Below are 25,259 nucleotides of genomic sequence, written 5' to 3'. Positions count from 1 at the left end.
ATGCTCTTTGGATTTCACAATGTTTGTGCAAACATGAGACTAATTCAAGTGAAAGATAGAAGCTGCTAACAGTTTCCTTTTTTTAAAAGAAAATAATTATTAACTTCTTATTTTTGCTTTCTGATTTTTTTTCAAAGACTCAAATAAATCTCCTCATATAAGTCTATAGTAGCTCCAGTGATGTGGTTTTGCTAAGGCATCAGCAAAAATCTATTAGCTTTTCCTCATGCCTAAGAGACTGCATCACGCCCCGCTCTGCTGGAGGAATTCGGGGTGCAGGGCACGAGTACAGACAGCAGCACACAGGCAAGGTAGGCTGAGCTGTTCCGCCCAGCCCACGGGGAGCTCCAGCCTCCAGCCTGGCCTGGAGCTGCTGCACAGAAACCTCCTGGAACAGCCGAGATGGTTTGCTTGCCTCTTATCTGTTTGTTCAATGGACCCAGTAAACGGACCCAGTAAGTAAGATGGAGTTGCCAGCGCTCCCCATAAAGTCAGTAACTGGCAGCAGCTTCGCTGCAGGGGCAGCGCGGCCAGTACCCACGCCTGCGCATCCCGCCTGAACCCGCACACGCTGAAACACTGGGCAAGATACAGCTTATCTTGAAGGGTAAAATGGAGGTGAGGAAAATTTTCCAGCAAGCACTCGGGTTCCTACTGTTGCCGCCAGTGGTGCACACCCCATAATTAGATGACCTGAAATTTTTCCACACTGAAGAATAGCTTGCTCTTTCTGAATAGCAATTATAAGTCCCTTAGGACTCGCTTGGCTTTGTTGCTTTGCAGCCTGTGCCGCTGCAACTCATTTGGAAACTATGCTACATCACCTCAGAACACAAAGGAGAGCTGAACTGCATCTGTCCATGCACAGTACGTGCATAAGGTCTCCTGCTTTCCTTAGGAATATATTACCAGCAAGAGAAGTTCATTCTTTCTTTCTCTTTAAGGTCTGGCTAGTTTATAGATGGATGAACTTATTGAAAACCCAAGAACCTGAGCCCTTGGTTCAAATTGCTATTGTAGCCTACAGCATTCTGCAGTTGCTGCATGAAGCATAATGACAGAAACTACCAGAGGTAGGTAGAAAAGTATTGAGTTTTTTAACATTAGCATTAAGTAATTTTCCTGGATACAAACAAAACTTTTCCAGGCTTGATTTTTTTCTAGCCCAGATTTTTTTTTCCAGCCTGAATTTAACTCAAATTCTCTATTGTCCATGCACTTTTGGGGGCATAATTAATGTCATTTAGGGCATAGACTTCTCCAAGGCACTCAGCATCAGCTTACCTGTGTTCCCATGGGAACCAATGACCATGTACTGAGCAAACTGAAAGAAAACGATGCTGCAAACTTTCCCGAGATGCAGCACGCAGATGTCCATGCCTCTTATTGCATCTCTAAAATGAGTCCTACAAGTAAACCTGCAAAATAGCAAACAAAAGGGGCTGACAGTCTCCAGCTGTACACCGGGAGCGAGACCAAGCAGACGCCGTTATGTATGTCAGCCTTAGCAATCTGAGGATGGGGAGCTGTTGGGGAACAAAATGCAGATTTCTGTAACTTGAAACCTGTTCACCACAGATGTTCACCACATCTGCAGAGCCCTCAGACCAGAGTTATACTTAGGTCCAAAGGCTTCCCTGTGCTAGAGCAGGGAGGGACTCCCAGGATGTGACAAAGAGTTGGGACATGATACTTGGTTCTGTAGGGCTCCCCAGAGGCTGCAGCACTGGGATAAGTTTTGAGGTCACCTTGCTGTCACCTCCCAGTGACAGGAACGCATTTAGCTGGAGAGGAGCACACGTTCTCCAGAGCTGGAAGCACATGTGGTCCTGCAGTCCTCCAGTACAAACCATGTCTTACAGTCACTGCTTTCCCAGTCACCACCACTTATCCCAGTCCTTCAGGTGAAGTGCTGCTTTGGCAAAGCCTGCCCTCCACCTCCTTTTGAGTTATTGTTGCTGTGGAGACGGTACAACCACATTCACTGCTTTCATGCAGGTTCCCTTGGGTCAGGCTTTGCATGAAATGTATATTTCTACATTCAGGGATTTTAAAAAAAAAAAAAAAAAAGGTGGCTTTGCACTGAAATGGTACGAAATTAGGAATCATAGCTAGAAATGGTATGAAATTAGGAATCTATATCTATACAAGGTAAATTTTAGTTAACTATTTGGTTACTTAATCTGGGAAGCTATAAAATCTGGAGCTAGATTTTATGTGATCCCATTTCTAGTCTGTAAACTAATCAGCCTTGGAGAATTTTAAGTTTTGCTTTTGAATACTTGAACCCACAAAGTGCAAAAATGGTCAGATCCTGCCCTGCTGTTCCCTATTTCAAATGCAAAGGCAAACTGATCAAAGCAGAGAGGGAAAGAGACAGCTAAGGAGAAGCAGGTTGAATTAATGTGAAATAAAATCTATCCTCCAGCTCTCTCTGATGAAGGAGCCAAGCATCCTCCATTGCTCATGGGAGAAACTCAAACCTGTGGATTTCCATGTGCAGAACCCAAGCACCGTTGCTGTCACATCAAACCTGCAGTGCCTGATAACAGATGATCAGGGTTTACAGACCTGGCTGGCAGTTACCATGAGGTACTGAGGAAAAAAGAAAAGAAAAAAAAAAAGAAAGAAAAAGAGAGAGACGAAGAACACTTAGCTGTTATTAAGATATTATCACCTCTCAGGATTTTCTCTGTCAACAGCTTTCTGGAGATGTTAACATAATCTGTGCTGTGTAAGAACTGCCAGGAAGGCACAGGTGTGATTAGTCACAGAGCCCGTCACACACACGTTAAATTCCAAGTGAACCTGTAGAAGTATCAGGAATGGGACTGTGATACCTGACATCTCACAGACCTCAAGCACCAGAGGTATAGTTACATCTAGGCCTGATCCTACGTTCCTCCTCTCATCAAAATTTTCTCTGTACCCAATTTTGGGTATGTACAAGATGTAGAACAAAATCTTTTCTCTATTCAACTCCTTCCACAAAACTTTCTCTTCCTCCACCCATCTAATGTATTGCGTCTTCTCTGTTTCTTGTTGGCTGTTGGAGTAAGTTTACTGACGATAACACACCCAACAAATCACAGGCAGTCATTAAGTTTGTTATTAAATGACTGACAGCCACTGCCACAGGGAGACAAATAGAGACAAACGAGAGGAGGACAGAGGGGCAGGGGCTGATGGACACCTCAGCACAGATCGTCCTTGCGTTGTGCTCAGCTTTCAAAATGCGAGGTCCGTAGGTCCTGCTGGCCGCGTACCAAAATACTCTCAGTACCAAGAGTGCACAGCAGCCGGCACAGCAAGCGGGAAACTACTTAAGACAGCTAATAGGAATCACCAAGGATGGGGCTTAAATTTAAATCCTGCCCTTAATCAGGGAATGAAAGCCTCGCTGCGGGTGACCAGCAGGCACTTTCCTCAGAAAATAATGCAGTGCCTGGATTCCTCTTCTGAAGATTACGTGCCCGAATTTCTCCCTTCAGGAGGGTTGCTTAACTTTTCATCTGGGTTAAAGCAGGCTCACCGAGGGTATGGGGCATCTTTATCCCCCATCTTCCTCCAGCCTTGCCCTCCTGAGAGTTTATCAATCTGATTCGATCGAGTCACTCAGATGACGCCCGGCCAGATCCTTTCCGTGCAGTCTTTAGCTACAAACACTTCCCCGATTTACTACTCACATCCATCCTGGCTTTACAGTCTCTTCCCTTGCTCCCACCAGCCTGCAGCATGAAGCCACATTTCTCTCCTGTCAGCTGAACTGCTCCTCTCTACAAATTCCTCTGCTGAGCCTGTGTCTCCTTCCTCAGTTGCTCATCACCACACTGCTTCCCTGGTGCCTGCAGTGCTGGCGTCCTCGTGCTCCTTACACACCTTTCTCCTCACTCTCCATCACTTCTCTCTCTCCCCGCATCAGCCTTCAGGCGCGCCCTTGGTGCAGCACAGCTGTAACAGCATGCCCAGTCCTCAGCTGCCAGACCTTTACTCTCTTCTCCTTCAAACCCCTTTTCTGAGCAGCCAGGACCTCACAAAACACGTATCCTGTTTCATTTAAATTCCATGGGCTGTGGGCTGTGGGATAAATCTTGCAGTTTACTGACATCTCACAGACTTGTGCTCTCTTGAAGCCACTGCTTACTAGCATAAATTTAAATACACGCAATAGCATTTGGAAAGAATCCGTGGCTGTAAAAATACTTTATAAATAAAGAACTGGGCACTAATAATTCATTAGGTTTCCTAAATGTGAATTAACAGATGAGCTACTTATATGTTTATAAAACAGCAATTACTTTGACTTGACGTTTAATAACTATGAAATTGTTTTGTCAAAAATCTCTCTGTGCTTGCAAATAAGCAATTACTTTTAATCATCCACAATAAAGCTCATTAACTGATTAAGAGATGATGACCAGTTAAAACACTGGCTTCGATGAGAACAGATGACACCACCTGATGATATTTCTGACACAGGCTGCATTTCAGACAAGAGTCAAGTTTTGTGTTCACATCAAAGCACACATTTTGGACATCAGTAAACGTGATGGATCTGTCTGCGGGGGATGCACAATAGGGGAGAAGGCCAACGCTTACATGTCTGCACGGAAGTTTCAGGACTTCATTTGATTTTTATTTTTTTTTTCTTCCTTCAAAGAGCGCAGAGAACAGACTGCTTTGCCAACTGGAGCAGTTTCACTGAACTGTAAACAGACGGTGCTTGAAAGCCTGTCACCGAGTCTCCCGATCAGAAAAGAACAAACAGCAAGCGCCGGTGGACAGGCACGTACACGCACGCACACATACGGTGTAGACATTGTGATGTTTGGATTATTCAGCTACTAACTCAGAGCTGCAGAAGTTCACAGCTGTAAGAGGAGCCACTGTGCAGGGGACTTAGCAAACAGTGCTTCCAAAAGCACTTCCTCGCTTTCCAACAGCATGAAAAGACAAAGCCTCCCTGAAACTCCTTCCGCGCCTCGCGTGCGTGACAGGGGTGGGCGAGCCTCCGTGGTGCACCCCGTAACAGGTCAGCTTCAGGGGCTGCACCATTAAATTGTCAAATAGCTTCGTACGACAAAGCTCAAAACTGCCTCCAGTGCTTGCTGCTCCTGCAGGTTGATAGCCTTTGGGCTCAGAGCTGTGGCCTTATGGATCCAAGATGGGGTGACAAAGAGCCAAAGGACATTTCACAGCATCTTCTCTGCAGGGGTGAAATAGCAGTTTAGAAATCAACTGGCAATTTCACAGAAAACAATTGATTTTCTCTTTAAGTGGCATACATGGAAAGCAGTTCTCCATTGACCTGTGATCAAGGGAAATGGAAGATGAGGGAAGAGAAATCAAGTCTGTTTCTTCTCTATCAGGGTATTTCTCCATATGCAGGTCTAGAATTCCAGGCCAAAGGAAAATTTCAGACTACCCTAAGGAAGTACATGGACGCTCCTGAGAAAAATCTCCCTTTGGAAACTGGTGGTGCAATCTGAGAACAAACCAGCAGACAAAAATGCCTTTCTTGGTAACTGCAGAGAAAGGTACCGTGATTTTGAACTACCTGCACCAGGTGGTAAGTCTCTCATCACCCACTGCCAAATTCTCCCATGTATATTTTGTGTGATGCTGGGCAGATGCATTTTAAACAAGAATGAGGCACCAAAACTGTAATTCGTGCGGCAAGTTCATTGCTGCATGGAGCAACAACGCATTTCAGGCAGGATTTGCGTCAATCTGTGGAACATTGATTTCACAGAGGCCATGTGCAGAAAAGCCTCTGCTTCAGCAACGTTAATCTTTCTTCTTGATCTTCTAGGAATAAAAAAAGGAAGTTTTATAAAATGTCTGTCTTGCCTACAAAAGATGAATCATACTGCTTTTCAATAGAGCAGCAGGTTGCCAAGGGACTCTCTTCAAGGTTATTGTTTTGAGTATCTGCAAAAAACCCCACATTTTTTAAGGTTTTCTACTACGTTTCTAAGGAAATGAGGAAGGAGATGAAAACGGACAGATGAAAACTTGACCCAGGGAAATGTGAAGCAAATTATATAGCACAATTTGTATGATATGAAACTGGTTTAAGTCGATTTTTTGTTAACAACCTCCCCTTGCCATCCCATCTCTCCCAAATCCCCAAAAGCTGGATTTGTCCATAGTTTGACTTCAACATGTACAGCTTATGCCAGAAGATTGTAGACACTGGAATTAGAGACACAGGAGTAAGCACCAGAGCGCAGAAGGCTCCATCTCCAGCATCTACTCATCAGATTACAGCAAATAATTCAAGCCATTGTCTGCATTCGCACTGGAAACTGCACTCGCTTTCTCAGCTGATTGCTTCTATTGGGTTCTGTTCTACTGCTCAAAGTTACTGCCATGAAAGTGAACGTTAACCCAAAAATCAAATTATTCACAAGCGGTGATTTTCAATTCATCATGGGCACTAGCTAGGTAGGAGCTCTAATTCTACAAATTACCAGTTGCCCACTTAGATCAGAAAGCAAGAACATATCTCAGGTCTTCGGTATTCAAACAGAAATGAGTCTATGGCATATTAACCATACACATAGGTGGGGACCCACACGTGATATCCTGCTGGAATGAGGAAAGCAGGACAAAGATATAGAGAACTAGGACATTATTAATCCTCACATTATCCTGGACACTGATGCTGCTGGAAATCTTTCTTGTGAATCCCATGCCAGTGACACATTCACACTTACCGTGCACACAGTTCCGTAAAATGAAGGGAGATGCAAGCAAGAGTGCGCTGGCAGAACAAGTGGGGACAGAACCGGTGTGACAGTTCTCCCCAGTTCACATCACACATCTTTCTGGGTACTTCACGACACAGGCCAGCAGACTGCACTGATTTGGAGACCATGAGTCCTAAGGTACCCCTTTACTACCCAACACACCTTGCTGCAATACACGCTACGACATAGCCCCCAGAAACAACTGCCAGCTTTCTACCTGTTTTGCTGCCACACTTCAAATGCAGCAGAGCTGCGCCAATTGAAATTAATTCTCTTTCTGGTGTGGTAACATTAAGGATACATGTTACCAATGTAAATCCCTCCACCAGAAACCTCACACTTTCTCCAAAACCACCAAATACCCAAGACCAGTGCCGGTGTTTTTGCATGTTTTTACAGCTCTTAAGTGCCATCAAGTGTGTTATATGAATAAATTATACAATGCTATGTTACACACTAAGGCGCGTAACAGCGCAGGGCAATTTGCTGCAGGTGAGAGATGCTCATTAAATGCAATTAATAAGCACTATCTGTGCACTGAAGGGCATAAGACCTAATTATTAGAAGACATGGTGTACAAGTAATGCTTCCAATTATGAAACTGAGGCACTCCCACATGAAATTTCAAGGGGACGTGGGAATGACATAAATCAGAACGATCCAAGCCAAGCAATAGAGATACAGACACAGCGCTCATAATATAAATGAACCCCACCACTCTCCTCACTGTGGTTATTAGGTCAAGGAACACCCATCTATTAACCAGGCTTTATAAAGCACCCTAGGACTGGGCCAGCAATTTCTTCTTTTATAGAGCAATTACCTGGGCATCACACGGGAGCTCACAGGTATGAGGCTCGCGCCGGCGCAGCCATGCACTGGGCTGCCAGTGCAAAGCCGCTGGTTGGGGACTGCGGAGGCAGCTGGGTTACACAGGTCAGCCTCCCTCACGGTTTAGGCTGTAATCAGTTTTCTTTCAGTCCTCCAGAATTTTTGCATTCAGTAAGGAAACAGTAATTTCAGGAAAAGTTCGGGCCATACCTGGCTCCAAAATCCACGTGGAGGGAGGAGGAAGGTGGAAATCTACATATAAACCCCTGTCATCCCTTCCGCTTATTGGAATATTTGTTAAGTGCTAACAGAACAAACTACATTTCTCCACATCAAGTGAAAATAGCAAAGGAAAATGTTTATTGGTCTCACATAATGACAGAGCAATGGTATTTTAAAGTATGGATTCAAAGGAAATAAACTCTCCTTGTTTATCATCAATGACTGCAATTATGTTGTCAAGTGACAGATGAGTGTTTTGATTTCCTCTTCCTGCCGTTTTTTTACCTTCAACTTACATTGTAAGCTTGCCACTGTTTATTCATGTACTGTTACAGAACCACTGAGAGTGGTTACTAATCAAGAGTATTTATTTTTCAAAGCAGTCACGCCATGAAGCCATGGATACAGCTAAAGCTTAACCCTACAGCCTCCTCCAAAGCAGCATGTTAGTGATGTTAAAACCACCCCACTAACCCAAACAAACAGCAGAGCCAAAGCAGGGGGTAACGTGCTCCTGGACACGCAAAACTCGGTGCCTCACCTACGACGCCTATATTCACAAATGCCTGCAGAAAACAGACTAAATACGAAGGAACTGCTCGGTATCTGCATTTTGCCTCATCGTTAGTTACGGGCAGCTCCAGACACAGTCAAATTTCCCAGGGTGTATGGGCACCCGCGTACGTTAGTGTTTTGCCAGAAAACACAAGAAACAAAGATCTGCACAACAGGTTTCCTACCAAGTTGGTAATAAAGTAGAGGACACAATAAACCTACTCGCACTCATGGTTTTAAAAGCGCTCATGCTTTTTGCTGGAGTCCCTTACGACTTTTAAGCATCACAAAGCAAAGCGGTACGTGCTGGGGAAAGCGCAGGCCCTTTACCAGCCCAAGGACACAGAAGGGGCTGAGGAGAAAGCACACGACTTCCAAACTTTATACTCCCAGAGCAGATCAAGACTTTGTTTTCTCTCTGTGCACAATTCACGGCAGATCTCAGCTGCTTCCCAAGTTACGTCAGCGGTAGCAGAGCTTGCCAACAATTACTTCCTCAGCAAAACAGACTGCAGCATCGGGTAGGATGTTGCCCTATGGGACTCAGACTCTGGGTAACATGCTTGGCTCCTTTTTCTTTAATACTCTACAGGTAATATGGAATAAGAGCTGCTTTTTGTTTCTGTTTTTGCTGCCCAGGCATATGCTCCCTGATGGCTCTAAACTTTCAGTACTCAGGAACAGCAACAAAATGCACAGATACCTACTTGCAACAGAGCCCTTGGTTTGCCTGTTCAGAAAAATGAACACATCCCTTAGCACAAGAAACTGTTGGCTCATCTGAGACACAAGGATTTGGTATTTGCCTAATTTTGTCTGCTTTTATTTAAAAAATGACTTAAAAGCTTATCTGCTCAATAAGCCACAACAACTGCCAGCCATGTTGAAGGAGAACAGAATACTCAGCTCCAGCACCTTCAATAAAATCTAAAAATACTTCAGTAAGCACCCTTAACCTTTTCTAAGAACAAACTTGTAGGTGGGCTTAAAGCATTTGGTGTCATTACACTTCTGAACAATTTTCCTCCTTGAAATAAATTCAGTCCTGTCTTCAGGACATCAGTCTTTACTTGAGCTATGAAAGATCTTTAGTGTCCATGCACTCTTTATAAACAACGATGAAAAAGGTTTCACCTGTACATCTCGACAAAAATGAGACCAATAGCTACCTGAAAAAGCAACATCTGGAAAAAAAAAAATCACATGGCTTACACCAGCATGCATTTCAAAAGCACAGAGGCTTCAACAGAAATTTTAAAGCTAAATGAATGGAAAGCAACATTAACTACAGAATTCCCTGAATGATTGCAGTCATTCCCTGGACAATGGACCTAAAAAGTAAAATAATCAGATCATTGGAGTTTCACCGCCTATGCCAAAAAGGGAGTTCTCTTACCAAAGAAAGAGGAATTGAAGTAAGTCATTGATTTTCCCCTCAAGCTGAAATCTCATTTGACACAGAGTTAATTTTAATTTAGTTTTTTAAACCTGTGGGTCCCTTTGAGCTCACATTTGATTCTTCATGCTTTCCAAGGCATATACTGAAAGCAAACCCAAAATATAACAACTCATAGGAGAGGATCCAACAGTCCTGGAACTTCTGGTTGAGAAACCAAGTAGGAAAAAGCATCTCCCTGTGTGGTCACCTCAGTGATAGTCCAGGATCATTACCAATAAAGTAAAAAAACCAAAACCAAAACCAAGTTCCTCAAGGAAAACATACGTGTGCCAGAATTATCCCATAAACTAGATCAGAACAGCAGGCTACGCACTCTGGACACACCCTGACTTACATGTGTTCAACAGCAAGTAAACTTGAAATGCTGTAACTTTTAAAATCTCTTTTGTAATCAGGAGATTGAACACCAACACCAGGAGAAAATACCTCTTCAGGAAATGGCAGCTACCTGGAACAGGTGACAGGTTGCAATCATTATTAGTATCACAGCCAAAACATGACACCCCACTGCGTATTTGCTGCTTGTATGGGCTTTTTGCATCACATCTGCTGTGTGTGTGATGTCTGCACCTGCAGAGCCCCTGTTACTGAAGAGAAGGGGAAGCACGAAAGTGGTGCTGTTATTCAGCATTCTGATGCGCTCATTTGAATCACATTTTTAATTTGACTGAATCCAGCTAAGAGGATACCTTACAATGTAGATATTTACCAGTTCACATTTCCATGCCACAGTCTCTAATGATCTCTTGCCGGTCTACTACAAGCCACTAGCTATATACAGCCTCTTTATAACGGCATGTGTTTTCTTCAAGCTATTACAAAAAATTCAAAACATCTTCAGTGACTGAGAGACACCGTAATGACATCACCTTTTAAATTGGATAGTATTAGTAAAGTCTTTAGAAACCTCGTATTTTAGATATTTGATTTCTTGTGATGAAGCTGCAAAGATAAGTAGACAGCACTGCCACACTATTAACGGTAGCTCAGTATGTGCAAGTTCTTGAACTTGTAAGCAAGGGCTTGTAAGCAAGCACTCAGATGGCACTGACAGTTATGCAGGTACTTACTTCTGTATGTGAAAGGATTTACAGTGTTCAAAAGATCACTTACAAACAGTAAATCACGTAAGATGAAAAACAGGAGTGCATTGATTCCAGCTATTATTGAAAGGTGGGATAGAAGAAAAATAACCATTACCATAAAAGACAAATCCTTCACATTTGGCCTGTTTTCTTTGTAATAGCTCTCCTGTAACAGCATAAGAATCCAGAGACAACTGTAGGTGCAGAGATATTTCTCCAGAGAGCATGCAAGGGATTCTCTGTGAAGTTCAGAATAAGATGTCAGCAAAGGCGGCAAACAGGTGGCCACTGCAGTCTTAGTGCTGCTTTGTTACTGAACATTTCCCATCCGAACACCCCTTCACCGTACACACTGCCAGAACTCTTTCTGAAGAGACAGACAGTGGTTGGTATCATCTTTCCTCTAGAAAATTTGTTGGGTATCTGCTACATTAAACTCAACACAACATTAAAGCAAAAAGGAAAGAAAGAGCTCTAGTGAAAAGAAGAAAAGAAAACAAGCTCATGCGGCTACAGAACAATGCATTTTCTTGTTTTATTTTGGATTATTCTTCACAGATCCCCCCAGATGCCAAGGCAGATTTGGAAGTTTTTTTTTTTGATCAGAGTTGGCCAGAATACTTTCAACAAAAGAGAAACAGAATTCGGTAGCATTCAGAAAATTAAATGGAACCCTCATCAAAACAACAGTTTTTCAGAAATGTGTAAATTTTCACAGCCTGAGACAGATGACAAAAGATCACTGGAGACAAAATGTTTGGTGTGCTTTACAATCTGCCCCTCAGACTCACCTGCTGTTTTAAATACAGGTTTGAACTTGACAGTGGTAAAACTTATTACCTTACCAAAATGGCACTATCTGAAGCATTCAAGTTAGTTGGCCAGAGTGCAATTCATAGGTTTACTTTTATGAAGCACTGCAAAGTTTGCGAAAATAACAAAACTGTGTTTTCAAAGATATGAAGCATATTATGCATATGTGACAGATGGATCCGTGAACTGGAAAATCTCCTCATCATACAGGTCTTCTGGTAGTTTTTCATCTCCATCAGCAAAAAATGTAGGGAATGGAGGATTTTTATTGCAGTCCTTGTAAGTAGCCAATTTGCTATCTTTGACCTAAAATGCAGGAGGGGGAAGGGTGCAATTAATAAATCTTACAGAAGACTTTCAGAGTGATACAGTAGAAATTAAAGAAATCACCTTGCACGCATAAGAAAAAAAAACCCACAGCATTTACATTACACTTGTTTATCTGAAGAATTCCAGGTATAATCATCAGTTATTTTAACATCAACCCCAGCTATTGAATTTAACATTTTGTACCTGTCATTAAGGAGTTTTTAAAAAAACCCAGCAAAACAAAACAAAAAACTCAAAGAGAATTTATCATTTGTGTGATACATCTCTCACTGCTGTGAGAGAATCAACACATACTCTCATTAATTCATTGCTCAATATTTTAAAATGTTATTAAAATAAATGTGTGTAAGTATGGCTTGTTTAAACTGTGTTTATATCCCACAGTACTTTCCTACACGACATAGCAAGCTATATTATGCAGTGTAATCACCTCTTCAACGACCAAGATACGCTTTTGTATTTATGATACAAACTAATTATGGCAACTAATTATGCAAAGATATGGGCATGTACTGTATTCAGTCCCTCTGGCTACTGCCAGTGACCGCGGAGTTAAGCATCTAAAATTCTTCACCCAGGAATCAGTACCCAAGTTTTAAGAAAGTTCCAAGAACTGTAGTGCCACAGAGAAATTACTTTCCTTCACGACCTCTCTACATGTGGAAAGATTTAAAATCTAGCCCCTGAAAATCCAATCTCTGAAGAAAATTAGTAGCAGGAATTATCAGCAAGAAGCAGTTTGTCTGCGGTAGAACACAGAAAGCTGGTATCTCTGAAGAAAAAAAGAGCTACAAATTCTCAAGCGATGAAATTTTATTTAAAATTAAATTCTTCATTTCTGTATTGTTACATATGATCTTTCTCCTGAGCTGTAATAACCCCTTTCAGCCACTTTACTCAACCGGATTTGAAAAAAAAAAAAAAAAAAAAAAAAAAGAAAGTGCAAATAGATTAGACAAAGTTTTAGTATATTAGACAAAGTTTTAGTATAGAGAAGATAAGCTCTTCCTCTTTTTTTTTGGTGGACTTTTAAAGAACTGGAAGCTTGTTCTTACTTGGTTGGAGAAAAACTTCACATAGGCCAACTGTGATTTATACCAGAAATTAAATAAAACAATTCTATGCCCACTGACAGTTCTGTTCTGACAGCACCGTATTTACCAGATTCATGTCTGCTATTACTTAAGCCTTTCCCAAAGTCCATGAGGATTCCTGCAAATGAAGCGCACAATAAATTTGACTTAAATGTCAGCATCTGAAAAATTGTGGGAGTTTTTTTTGTTGGGTTTTTTGTTTGGTTGGTTTTTTCCCCCTGAGGAAGTTCCAACAGTTTTCTAAGTGTAGGCTTGACAAACAAAAGAAAACCTTTTGCTAAGAATGAGGGGGTGAAGGGCTCAATGTTTGGACGGCTACTTAGCTTATCAAGTATATCATTCCTCTTCTACCAGCCACTGCCCTATGAAAAGTGTTCTCTATTCACTTGTAAACTGCCATGCATAACTACTGAAGTACCTGTAGTCCACGCAGACAGCAATTTACGTATCTACATGGAATAAACCAGGCTGAGGTCCAAGTCCAAAGACCTTTGCTGCAACAGTTCCAGCAGCAGCGAGTTCAGAGGAAACACAATCAGGTTGCTTCCACAGTGGATCTGAACTCCTGAGGCTGAGGAGGCATCCTTCCCTTTCAATACGTTGCTGTTGTTTCTTTTGCTATATGAAAATATGTTGTTATAACTTCACCAGTTACCTATTATTTCCCTTGCCCCTTTCTCTCTTACTCCCTAATCCTATTACACATCATAAGCCTTCTTTGTCAGCAAAACCTCCCATGGTGTCTACACAAGTTACAATAATATTAGGAAGATTAAGTTATTTCTGATAACTTATTCATTTCATATATTCATATGTTTTTCATGTCAACTTTTTTGTTATTTTTGATTATTTCTCGTCGTGAAACAATATGTGCTGTTACATACAGGCTGTGTCATTACAGGCTGTTTTGGACACCTGGAAAATGAAAGGAATTTAAATGTTTGTTTTCCTCTCCCCCCACCGCCTTTCTTAAAAAAAACTTCTTATCACAGGATTTGGGAGTAAGACATCTACTCTTAACTCACAGCAAACCCAACAGTCTAATCTTAGTCCTGCATTAGTTTATCTAAATAAATGTAAGATTTCCGTTCAGCCTTAACATTGTATTTTACATACTAATGTCAAGTGGCATTTTGCAGATAGTGCTTCTTATATGATAAGGAGAATTCCTAAAGTAGTTTTAAGATTCTTATGAAACATTTTCAACAGACCATTGTTGCTTTCAGAGGAGCACAATACTGTTTCATTTTGCCCCTTCCAAACTGCTCAGAAGCTTGACAGATCCCAGAAGCACAAGCCATATCTGATGTTAAAATTATTTTCTTCTGACATGCTCTTTCTTTTGATTGGTACAATTGACAGAGTATTTCTTTTGACTGGTGAAAACTACTGCTCTTTTCCCATCTTCTTCTACATTCATTGCTTTCAAATGCAATTTAAATTCTGCTCCTGAAGCACCACCACCAAACTGAACGAACACGCCTCTCTCTCCCTTCCAAGTTGCAAAAGTTGTTACATGGATATTATTATCATTCCTATCAAAAGGAAGAACTCAATTTTATTTTACATCTGAAAGTACCGATTAGCAACTTAAAACATGGCATGATTTATCTGTCTTCAAGAGATTTACTGAATGAATCCCTTCATATTTATTAAGGATGCAGCATATCAAAGGTTTCCTGTATGTATTACCTCAGATTCCTGCACAATAATTTCACAATATTGTAAAGGGGTTAAATAGGATGCAGCAGCAGTTACACTTGTCTGTGTACATGCTAACACAGACAAGAAGTATGTGTGACCCAGCACAGCTCTTCCTGTTCTCCCAGCAACCTCCTGAGAGCATCCCTAATAAAGGAATAAGTGTTAATGCTCTCTGTTACTAATATCCAGTGAATTTAGCTCTCACCCACAGAAGGAATCAGGCTGAGAGCCCAACTCGTTATTACGATCCATAAAAGCATTCACTGTATAACTCAATATAACATAATCACTTAGCTTGCTCAACTTCTGTATTAATACTACTATATATTATAGTATACTCTACTACCAATAGATGGTATATATAGTAGTGTACATACACTACAATATATTCTCTGTGAAGGCTTTTTATTAAGAAGAATACTAGAGAAAGCTGAAATTGGAGCTGGTTGGGATTTTGTCACTAAATCTTTAAAACAGTCATAAAGGGTTTTGCAGACAATTAATAAGCTGCACATATATGTGTCCCATATATTGACAGCATAACAGGTAGTATAAACAAATACAAATCCAGAAATCTATCACCACAAAATACTTAACATGGTGTTAAACAGGCATTAAAATGTGATGCTTAAGTCACAACTCACATTTGTAGTTTAACAGGGCTTCAGGCTGTGTTAGCAACCACAGCAAATAATGCAAGTTGGTTGCTAAACAGGAAAATGTGTTTAAATACACAGAACGTAAGAAATAGTCTCCTCAGGTGTCAAACATTACCTAGCTCTGCTTCTCTGCTATTTTTGAAGCTAGACAGCAAATTGAATTCAAGAAGTATATCCATTCCTGACCAGCCTTCTTTTGTCTTAAAAAACCCGACCAACCAAACAAAAGAACCCAACAACTCCACCCAAGGTACAGGACAGGGAACATGAAAGAAGTGAAGGCATCACACTATTCCTGCATGTCCTCAATTTGAGCACAGCACACTCAACTCAGGCATCAGCAGCTATAAATAGAGACAGTAATATTGGCAAGTGTGGTACAAAATAAGGAGAATGCAAACAACTACAGACTTCTCTAAAGGAAAAAAAAATATAAAAAAAAAAGGAAAGAAGCATGAGGGGAAGACTGAGAAGTTAAGTTTATTAGCTCAAGCAGAATACTATACCAAAGCAACTGTATACTTCAAGTTTAACTCAACTCTAGCATACAAGAAGGCCAGTTCAGTATCCAACTTGCTAAGGAACTCCTATGGGTTACAGATTTGCTGGAATTTCCGCTTTCACTGCAAGTGATATATTCAAAGACATCAACATTGAATGTGCTAAGAAAATCAGGTGCCTTAAAATTAGGACAGGTATAAAACATTATCAAAGATAAACTCTAACACCCTGAATTATAATATACCATATTACAGTATCCCCTCCATTATAAAGCATCTACTTAAAAAGGGAATTAGTCTTGTGCTTCTCTCTTGAATGACAGAAGAGATAACTTTTTGGTAATATACTTGGGAGAGAAACGGAGAGCCATAAGCTTCCAAAAGAAAAAACTATTAGCTTTTTTTCTAGAGGATCAGCTCCACAGATGGTAAATATAGGCCCTGTGATCTAAGAAGATACAGCAAACAGAAACAGGAATTACCTGAGGTAGGCGATCTCGATAGGCACAACACACTAATTTACAAACGCTTACTCTGCGATGTTACTTTTGTCACAGAAAAACTCCATACATTCTAGCACACTGCTAAAGTTTCTTAATTTTATTAGACTTTGTCATTGAGAAAGAAATCCATGCTAAAGTAAGCTTTTTTTTTTTGATTAGTTTTCCAGTTGGTTAGAAACATTACTTATGTCAGTTATTTACCTGCATGCTTCAGTGTGCAATATCAAATGAAATTTAATTTCTAATTAAACCAAGAGTCCATCAATCCTCGTATTCTGCACTTTCATTCTGCTGAAAATGAAACCTGAAAAATTTAAGTGCTTCATCTCCGTCTGGATACAGTGCTGATGCACCAAGTTTCCAAAAATATATAACATATAAAATAAATATATGCTTTAAGGTGCACTGTGGCTTTAATGGTTACCAAGCAACACAGAGTGGGTACTGAACACAAATGCGTTCCTCTTAGAGACACACAAAGAGAAAAGTATTATGCGATATTCCTCTTTTTGAGCTCAGAGACAGACTGATCCAAATTCCCTCATCATTAGTCCCACTTAATTATAGGCAGGTATTTAGTGGAATGAATAATAATTATGAATGCTAATATCCCATAATTTCTCTCCCCAACTACAGATCCAAACAAATATACAAGAATATATAGAAAGTCAAAGTCTATATGCAAACAAGAAAACACCCTGGAAGAAAGGCATAACACACAAGCTAAAACCGCCACAGATGAGTGCAGCAAGATTAAATGAAGAAAGAAAAAACAGAAATTAGAGAACACGTACCAAATAGTATTGCTTTGCATGCTTTTTTAATTAAAGCTTTCTCCACTCTTCAGAGATGTATTTGAAAATATAAGGGAAAAAATTAATTAATACATGTAATTCACATGGCTTATGGAAGAAAAAAAGCCAGAATGCATTCACCAGCTCGAGGAACTGGAATGGACTGTTGCTGACTACACACTCCCTTCAATCACCAAATACTTGAGCGGAGGCAGTTTTAAAAAATCTATTTCTTCCCTAGTGCTGTGTCTTCCTCTCAGTGTTATTTGTTACTCAAAAGTCATGAAATGTTGAGTCTGGAGCACTTTGGTCAAGATCTTTCAAATGTTATATTATGTTAATCATACAGCTCTAAGGGATGAAATCCCTCATTTTGCTCAGGGATCCTCAACCCTCATTCATGGAATTAGCTGTAACTCTGAAGTGCGTATGCCAAAATGCATACTTGAAGATACTTGGACTTCTAAACTGTAGGTAACTATGACCTGAAACATTTTCAAGTATAGGTGACTTACAAATGCAATTAATACAGATTCTGTATCTTGTAGACATCATGTACAAGGATTAGTTAAGCAGTCAGAAAAGTGCCTTGTGCCACTTATTTAATACTGACAGATTAAGTTTACTTGAAAAAAACCCCAATGGAGCCATTTTAACTTTTGGTCTTAAGATACAGTTCCAATCGTCATCTATGGTTAGCGAACTGAACAGGAATCACTGCGGGACATGGCAAGCACTTAAATGGTATGCAGGAGACTGCCGTGGCAATCAAAGTCCATTATCCTCTTCGCAACACGCCAATGCCAACACGGCTGTTTCACTGCATATGCTCAGATGGCTTGGCCCAGCAGTCTCCTGTTAACAAGGCTGTTGACTATGGCAGTGCTGTTGCCTCAAGGACTTTTTTAAGCTAATAGCTGGACTGCTTTCAGAACAAAACTGGTAAATCCAAGGTGCTAAGGGGGATGCTTTCCAGTCTAGGCAAGAGTAATGTTTGAGTAAAGAAAAAAGAGAAGGTGGAAGAAAAAGGTGCAAGTGACCCAGTCATGAGAGAAAGCATGTAATGCTTCCAGTAGGTTCTTCTCCAAGCGCAAATGTGCAGTGTCTGATTAGCAAGGGGACATTGAAATGAGATCTTCACGGTGTACATAAGAATGCGTGATATTAACACACACAGCTTTGCTTTTAAAAACAGTTTATATTACAGGTGTTCAATAAATGTTTGTTTTCTTAACTCACTTAAACAGAAATAAAAAAATTAATTTAGTCTAGTTAGAATAAAAGTTATGAGCTGGTAGAAATAAGTACTATATTCAGAGTCTCCCTGGCTTCATAAAATGTTGTATCCTTGCAGATAAAACATCTGAGATGTGTACATGCAGTTGCCACTGAACCATGTAAGTGTGGATTTTAACAGCATGACTAGAAGAACAAGATGCACAACCTTTTGCTCTTGCTTAAAACCACTATTAATATCAAAGAAAAAAGTCTGGGCATCAAACATTACTAATTGTTTCAGCTGCGTTATGTTGCTTGTATACATACTTTATAATTTAAAATAACATCCTACAACAAATTCACACTTAATTAAGCCTCAGACTAACATATAGCAACCAGGTTCACGGCTCAGGATTAGAAAAAATACTTAAAATACAGTTGAAGACAAGGTCATTCTGTCCAATATACAGCTGAAAAGCCAAACTACAGTCTTAGTTCTATTTCATTGATGTCATGCCCAGTAATTTTGCAGAAGTTATCCTGAAAACTACTTCTCCTGGACATCTGATCTGTTAACCAATTTTCACTGTATTGGGAGAGTAATGTGTAATGTATTCTCCAGGCTTGGGCTGGACATTACAATCAAAGCAGTTTAGAGATACCTCACTCAGAAAAAAAGGCCTTATTTCCAGCAAGAAAAACACAACAATAAATTTAATTTTTCTGTGTGCAAAACACCTCTTTGAAAGCAAGGGTTGCTTTACTTAATGCCTAGTAATCATGGAGTTTGGCTCCACAACTAGAAAATACAACAGAAACTGGATGCCCATAGTAAAATATGACAAGAACATAATAAACTAGTTGAAAACACCTGAACTTGATCAACTCTAACTTTTCAAGAACTTGGTAATTTAAATCCCTACAATACTTCTGAGGATTTTAAACTATATATCAGATATATAGGTATGTGTGCAACAAAATCTTCATAATCATTCATAATAGAGATGTTTGATACCCTGCAGCCTATTAAGTCAGAAAGGCAACAACTTCTTCCAAGTAATTTGTGCTTGTAAATGTGTAGAATGTACCTAATTAGAAAGAAAAGCCTATTTTGAAAATAATCCTTAAAAGTACTCTTCTTGCTTTGATGTGGATTATTTACATTGTAAGAACAAATATTGGACTCTTCATTGTTTCAGTTTTTCATAGACAATCCTGAAACAATCTCCATAAAACCCGAAATTAATTCTGTAGAATGCCACAGAAAATAACGCTGACGCAATTATACTGATTGCACAGGGGACTCATCATTATTGTGAACTCCAGCTGTCTTCTCCTGTACCTCAACTGTTCCTTGGAAAGGTAACTGCTACTGTGTACAGGAATGCTCTGAATAACCTTGAAAGCAGCACTTGCTGTGTATTTCTGTTTGTGAATACAGGCCTTGCATAATACTCTGGAAATCTCACCACCGTGCTATTGACTCAGGTTAGTGTTAAAATGGGATGGACCTGGCCCTGAGACACTTACCACAGGGTTACAGCGACTGTGTTGGTTTGTCATATGCTACGTGGCTGCACAACCCCAGTGCAAAGCTAAGAATGAGCTGTTTAGAGTAAGTGTGACCCACTGCCTCTATTAATCACTCTCTTTACAGAACTGATCCTACTGCCCTTTAATTCAATACTACAAGACGGGACTCTGAAGAAATGAAGATTGCATTCAACCAATATTTTTCTTTTTGTACGAGATTTGTGGAGAGATTAGAAGTCACCAATACCAGTAAGTTGAAACTAGCAAACATACCTTCACCAGACAATTTGTATGACCTGGAACAGATCCATTTACATAAATAATGTCATGTTTTGTGTTGATCCTCCACACCTAGGAGACAGAAAAAAACCAGACATTGAGCTTGTTTCAGAGACTATTCCCAGTTTTACCACCAGTAGTCCAGCAAAGCACAAACTGATTAATTGGAGGTGGTACTCTGGGGCAGAAGAATGTTCTGCACAGGTCTAAACTTGCCACAAAAATCAGTCACATGCTACTGTGAATGCACAGCTTTCTAATGCAGGACTCTATTTAACAGTTTTAAAGGGCTTGTGATCAGGCTATACTTGGTAAGGCAGCTCTTTGTCCAGCATAGCGTCAACCGAAGTTCCCAAGTTTCTTTTCCCTCTAGCAGCAACAACAGTTGAAAAACATCACATCTGACAAATTAAACCAAATATGCCCATGAAAACCTTACTGCGATCATAATTTCTTAATTCTATGAGGTGCTCAACCAAACACGCATGTTTTCTGTTACAAAAAATTAGTTTTAGTTAGCAGAGAGCAGCAGCAGCACACTTTTTTTGCAAACTCGAGGCTAATATGCTTTTTTTGTAAACTGCAGGGGTTGCCTTCAGAGAGAAAATAGCAGCTGTAATAGCCCAGGAACTGCTGCAGCTATATACACATCAGAATCAAGACAGAAAGTATAATCCACCCCTTTGCACAGGAAAGTGAAGGACCACGATAAAGTTAGGACTTCAGATGAGTCAGACTTGGGTTGAGTTTGAACAAGTGGAATAAGAATGAAAACATTAACTGAAGGCCACGGAAAGCCTGATTGTTTTCCCACTTCAAAGGCAGAAGTCAAGGGACACAGGGAAAAACACATCAGATGTGGAAGTTATCACCTGAAATGATAAAGGACTGCACACAGGCAGAAGGAGTTCAGAGAACTTATTTGTAACCCACAAGAAGACAGGAGCAAGCATTTGTTGCTCTTGTCTTTCCAGCCTGCTTACTTCCGAGATGTAACCTGTCTGGATTCTGACAGGAATGACAGACAGTTCACCACCACGAGGCTACATGGCTAAGTCCATTGCTTGGCAACGCAACCACCATAGACACATTCCAGTACACTCGGAACTCACCTTTAATCCAAAGGATGTCCTATAGATGTTACCCATTCTACCAGGCATTTTCTTTCCGCGATAAACTTTGGCAGCTTTCTAGATAAAAACAGGGCCAAAAAAAATCACATAACTGCAAGAGGTACACTTACAAACTCAAGAGGAGCACCAAAGAAAATATGCTAGTATCTCCAATGTTGAAAATATCTATTATTGAAAATATCTAATACTGATTAGCATTTAAAATATCTCCTGCTACATGTTAGGTATTATGCTACATGTTACCCTAAATACTTCACCTCAATCATAAAATTGCTATAAATACCGTTATATCAACAAAAGGATTCTAGCTTTGCTTAATACTAAATGTGTACAGATTCACAGCAAAATCTGCACTCATCACGTACTTTGACTTTGTGAAATCAAATCCAGAAAAGTTTGGGGTTTTTTCCCCTAAAATCCCTGCCAACACAAAACTCTCCCCTACATCACAGACCGTAGCAACTGGAAACTTGCCTAAACTACATGTGAATGCTACCACAGAGCTCCAGAGCAGTTCTGCCTTGGAAGGCTGCCAAAATGAAAATATGCTGTAGCTTCTCCCCTCTCGCTAATCCATGAGTTTTATACTGATGTAAACCAGATTTTTTAAAGCATGTCTTTTTGAGAACAGAGGTTTTAACTACATTCCCTGCTATGGCTTCATTTCTGTAGCCCATTTTTGTTTGGCTGGGTATAACCTAGAGAACAAAGGTAGAAAACAAAAGGCAGGAATAGATGCAATAATTTCCAGTTCCACACTATTATCAAATGATTTGTCTAAGTTTCCTGTACCACTCTGTTATTCATTAATAATGCACTTTTTTTTTTTTTAACTCATGTGAAAATCATGATTTCATGAAATCAGCTGCAATGAAGTTCTAGGTACAGGATTCTGTACTGAACAATGCAGGATTACAATATATATCTGAGGTGGTCAACAACAGACTGGAAAATAAAAATCAAGGCATTGTTTTTCCCCTATTGCATCCTTTCACCTTATTTCCTTTTCATCATACCTATTTCCAATGCTATTTCCCATTCTATATACTTTGTGAAATTACATTGAGCATTACTGCTTAGGAAATTCTAATTTAAAGAAAAGTAAAGAAGGGTTATTTTCTAATGATGAATACCATCTGCTAAAACAAAGTGTTGTACGTTCAAATATTTACGTTCTTCAGTCTTCAGAGAAAACAGTGCCAGGTGTAGAATTAATTTTCCAGCCGAAATGAAGGACTATAAATCAGTACTGTATGCTTTTACAGTCTGAATTACTCCAACTTCATTGCCTGGTGCCTTTTTGCTTTTATTATTCTCTTGAGCATTATTAAATAAAAATTAAAAAAGGATTAATTTCTGTAAGAAAATTACAAACAATTCAGGTTCAGTACTCAATTGGTCTGAATTCTGTATAACAAAGCTAGTGTGCAAAACTCTCTCTTTAGTTCAGCCTAAATATTGTGCAACCTTTATAGGGACAAAGTTTTAAATGAATCTGTTCCAAAGAGCTCTTAAACTAATATTATTTATAGATTGAAACTTAAAAATATTACTCTGTACTCTGCTTAAAAATGCTTAGACGCCAACAATTTTGGGAATCAGAGTTCATTAAGCAGCTACGTAAGCCAGGCAAGGTGATAAAAGCAATTAAGGTTCCAAAGAATAGTACAATATCTGTAGTATAAATTAACAGGTATATCCTTTCCAATCTATAAATGCTGCGATAAGATCCTTAGAACTGTCTCTGAAGCGTTAAGACTACTTCTCTCAGCTATACTGCAAAATACCACAATTTGCTCAGTTACAATATGTTTGCTCACATACCAGCAATACAGAATATTCATAAATTGAAGCATAAGGGAACAGCTATCTGCATTGCTCATTACACAGGTTTCTGAAGTTCCTTTGAAACAGCTGGGATTCTCTGCTACCACAGAGTAGATGGTAACAGTTAGCTATTGTGAATTGTTCATTTTTAGTAAGCAGTTCTAAAAATACTGAAGAATGTTTAAACAGGAAATAAGAATCCTCACATTGGTAGATATTGCTCCAGGACGTCTGTGAGTTTTTGTCTGGCCGTGGCTCGCAGGCTGACCTTTAAAGCCCCATCTTTTCATGACACCTTGAAATCCTTTACCAATTCTGAAAAGAAAAATAATTAGAAACAAACCTAGGTTAGCCAGACATCAGGTTTCTAGCAGTAACCAGTAATGTCAGTCAGGGTCATGATCTTTTCACCTTTAGCAAAGCTCAGCAGAGAGAAGAATGTATTTTTTAAAAAAATAATCTATTTTATACCATAAACATATTCCAGTGCAATACTCAAAGGTTGCTTTGCAGAATAAGAAGCAGTAGAATGGAGTCAAACAGGCCAAAAGACTACCATAAAACGCTCCCTGCTATGATGGATCTCAATACATGGTACCGTAATGAAGTTTTCAGCAAGTGGGCACTAGAACAAACAAAAAAAAACCCAACCAAAAAACCCCGAATAAAAAGCAACTGCATAACAAGTACTAAAACTTAATGACAGGCCCTAAGCATCAAGAGAGGAAAGAGATGGCTGCTTAGACTAGCTTAAAAATAAACCAAGGAACATTTCTTTTCCAAACTACAATAGACTCATCTCTTGAAAACACTTTTATGTGTAGTGAAAATACTTAACTCTCTTGATCTGTACTCATCTGACAAACAAGGTCTAGCACACAATAACAAATAAAATATATTTTCAGAGTCCATGCCTTAATCTTTGAGGCATATGATAGTATTACTGGCTTTGGAGTTCTCCGTTTACTGCAGGGACAGACTCAATAGGGAAAATTGCCTCACCACTGCACACAAGAAAAGCTGATTAAAGTGTGTTCGAACCAGCACTGTCTGTTTCCAAAAGGAAAAGTCTGACCACAGGGTTTATGGCTGCACTGATTATTTAATTAATTTAACAAGATGATCTTTTTCCTCCAATTTACAGAATCCTTTCTCTGTAATGCACTTTGTAATGTCACGGTCCTATCCATTCAAGCATTTGAACCTTATGGCCAAACACAGGAAAATAAACTTGGGTCTGAGCATGCATACAGCACGCTGTACATAGGAACTACATTTTGCTGACTCCTCTATCAGAAAGGCACTACCATTAAAAATTAGAGAATATATACAAATGTGGAAAACACCAACATTCACAAAAAATGGATTCTTTCCTCCTCCACTTGAATAATTCTCTGATTGCTGGCCTAGTTACCTAGAGCAAGTCCATTTTCAGTCAAAACAGCCACAAATGGAAAGACTCTCTAAAGCCACAGAACCAAAAGGAAACAAGACTTGTGCAACCACAGTGTCCATCTCTTGTTTCTCCTTCCCTGCTCAGAACCTAGTGGGCAATTCCAGTTAAACTTGGCACAGAAGAAAGATACGTAATTGTTTGAAATCAAAATTATTGGTTAGAAAGTCCTGAATATTTTTTGCTCCTTTCCTACAACTAACTAAGGAAATGCTAGACCGTGATTAGTAGTGATCCGTTCCTTTGGCCTGCCAGCTGGCCAGTTGTGCAAGTGCTTGCCACCAGCAGGAGAGTCTTTCCAGGCCAGCAGACAGTGGTGGAACACGGGGATATGGAGAGGGTCAGGGCACTGAGAGGGAGCTGAAGGCACACGTAGGAGGGAGGACCAGGGTTAGCTGGGATCAAGAACACAGGACAGAAACCTAAAGGATGCAAGGCTTTGTTACACCAGTTTCTCCTGAATCAGCTTATTTGAAAAGCTTGCAGTAATGAACAGCTATAGTTGTAAAAAAAAA

The 25,259-nt window shown here is 39.9% G+C and overlaps 1 protein-coding gene across 2 annotated transcripts in view; it reads right to left on the bottom strand.

Moving 5' to 3' along the window:
* Window positions 1–11,415: 11,415 nt before the first annotated feature.
* Window positions 11,416–25,259, bottom strand: part of MRPL3 (mitochondrial ribosomal protein L3) — a 31,233-nt gene continuing 17,389 nt past the window's right edge. For both annotated transcript variants that reach the window (XM_075745654.1, XM_075745653.1), the window contains exons 7-10: window positions 23,498–23,606; window positions 21,444–21,521; window positions 20,326–20,403; window positions 11,416–12,023 (exon numbers count right to left, since the gene is read on the bottom strand). In XM_075745654.1, coding sequence (XP_075601769.1) covers window positions 11,874–12,023; window positions 20,326–20,403; window positions 21,444–21,521; window positions 23,498–23,606 — 415 coding nt within the window. In that variant the 3' untranslated portion in view covers window positions 11,416–11,873. The remainder of the gene's footprint in view (window positions 12,024–20,325; window positions 20,404–21,443; window positions 21,522–23,497; window positions 23,607–25,259) is intronic.

The sequence above is a fragment of the Balearica regulorum genome, chromosome 2 (genome assembly GCF_011004875.1).
Source record: "Balearica regulorum gibbericeps isolate bBalReg1 chromosome 2, bBalReg1.pri, whole genome shotgun sequence".
NCBI lineage: Eukaryota > Metazoa > Chordata > Aves > Gruiformes > Gruidae > Balearica > Balearica regulorum.
Note: the sequence above shows the minus strand (reverse complement) of the source record. Positions and strands in the feature narration are given on the sequence as shown.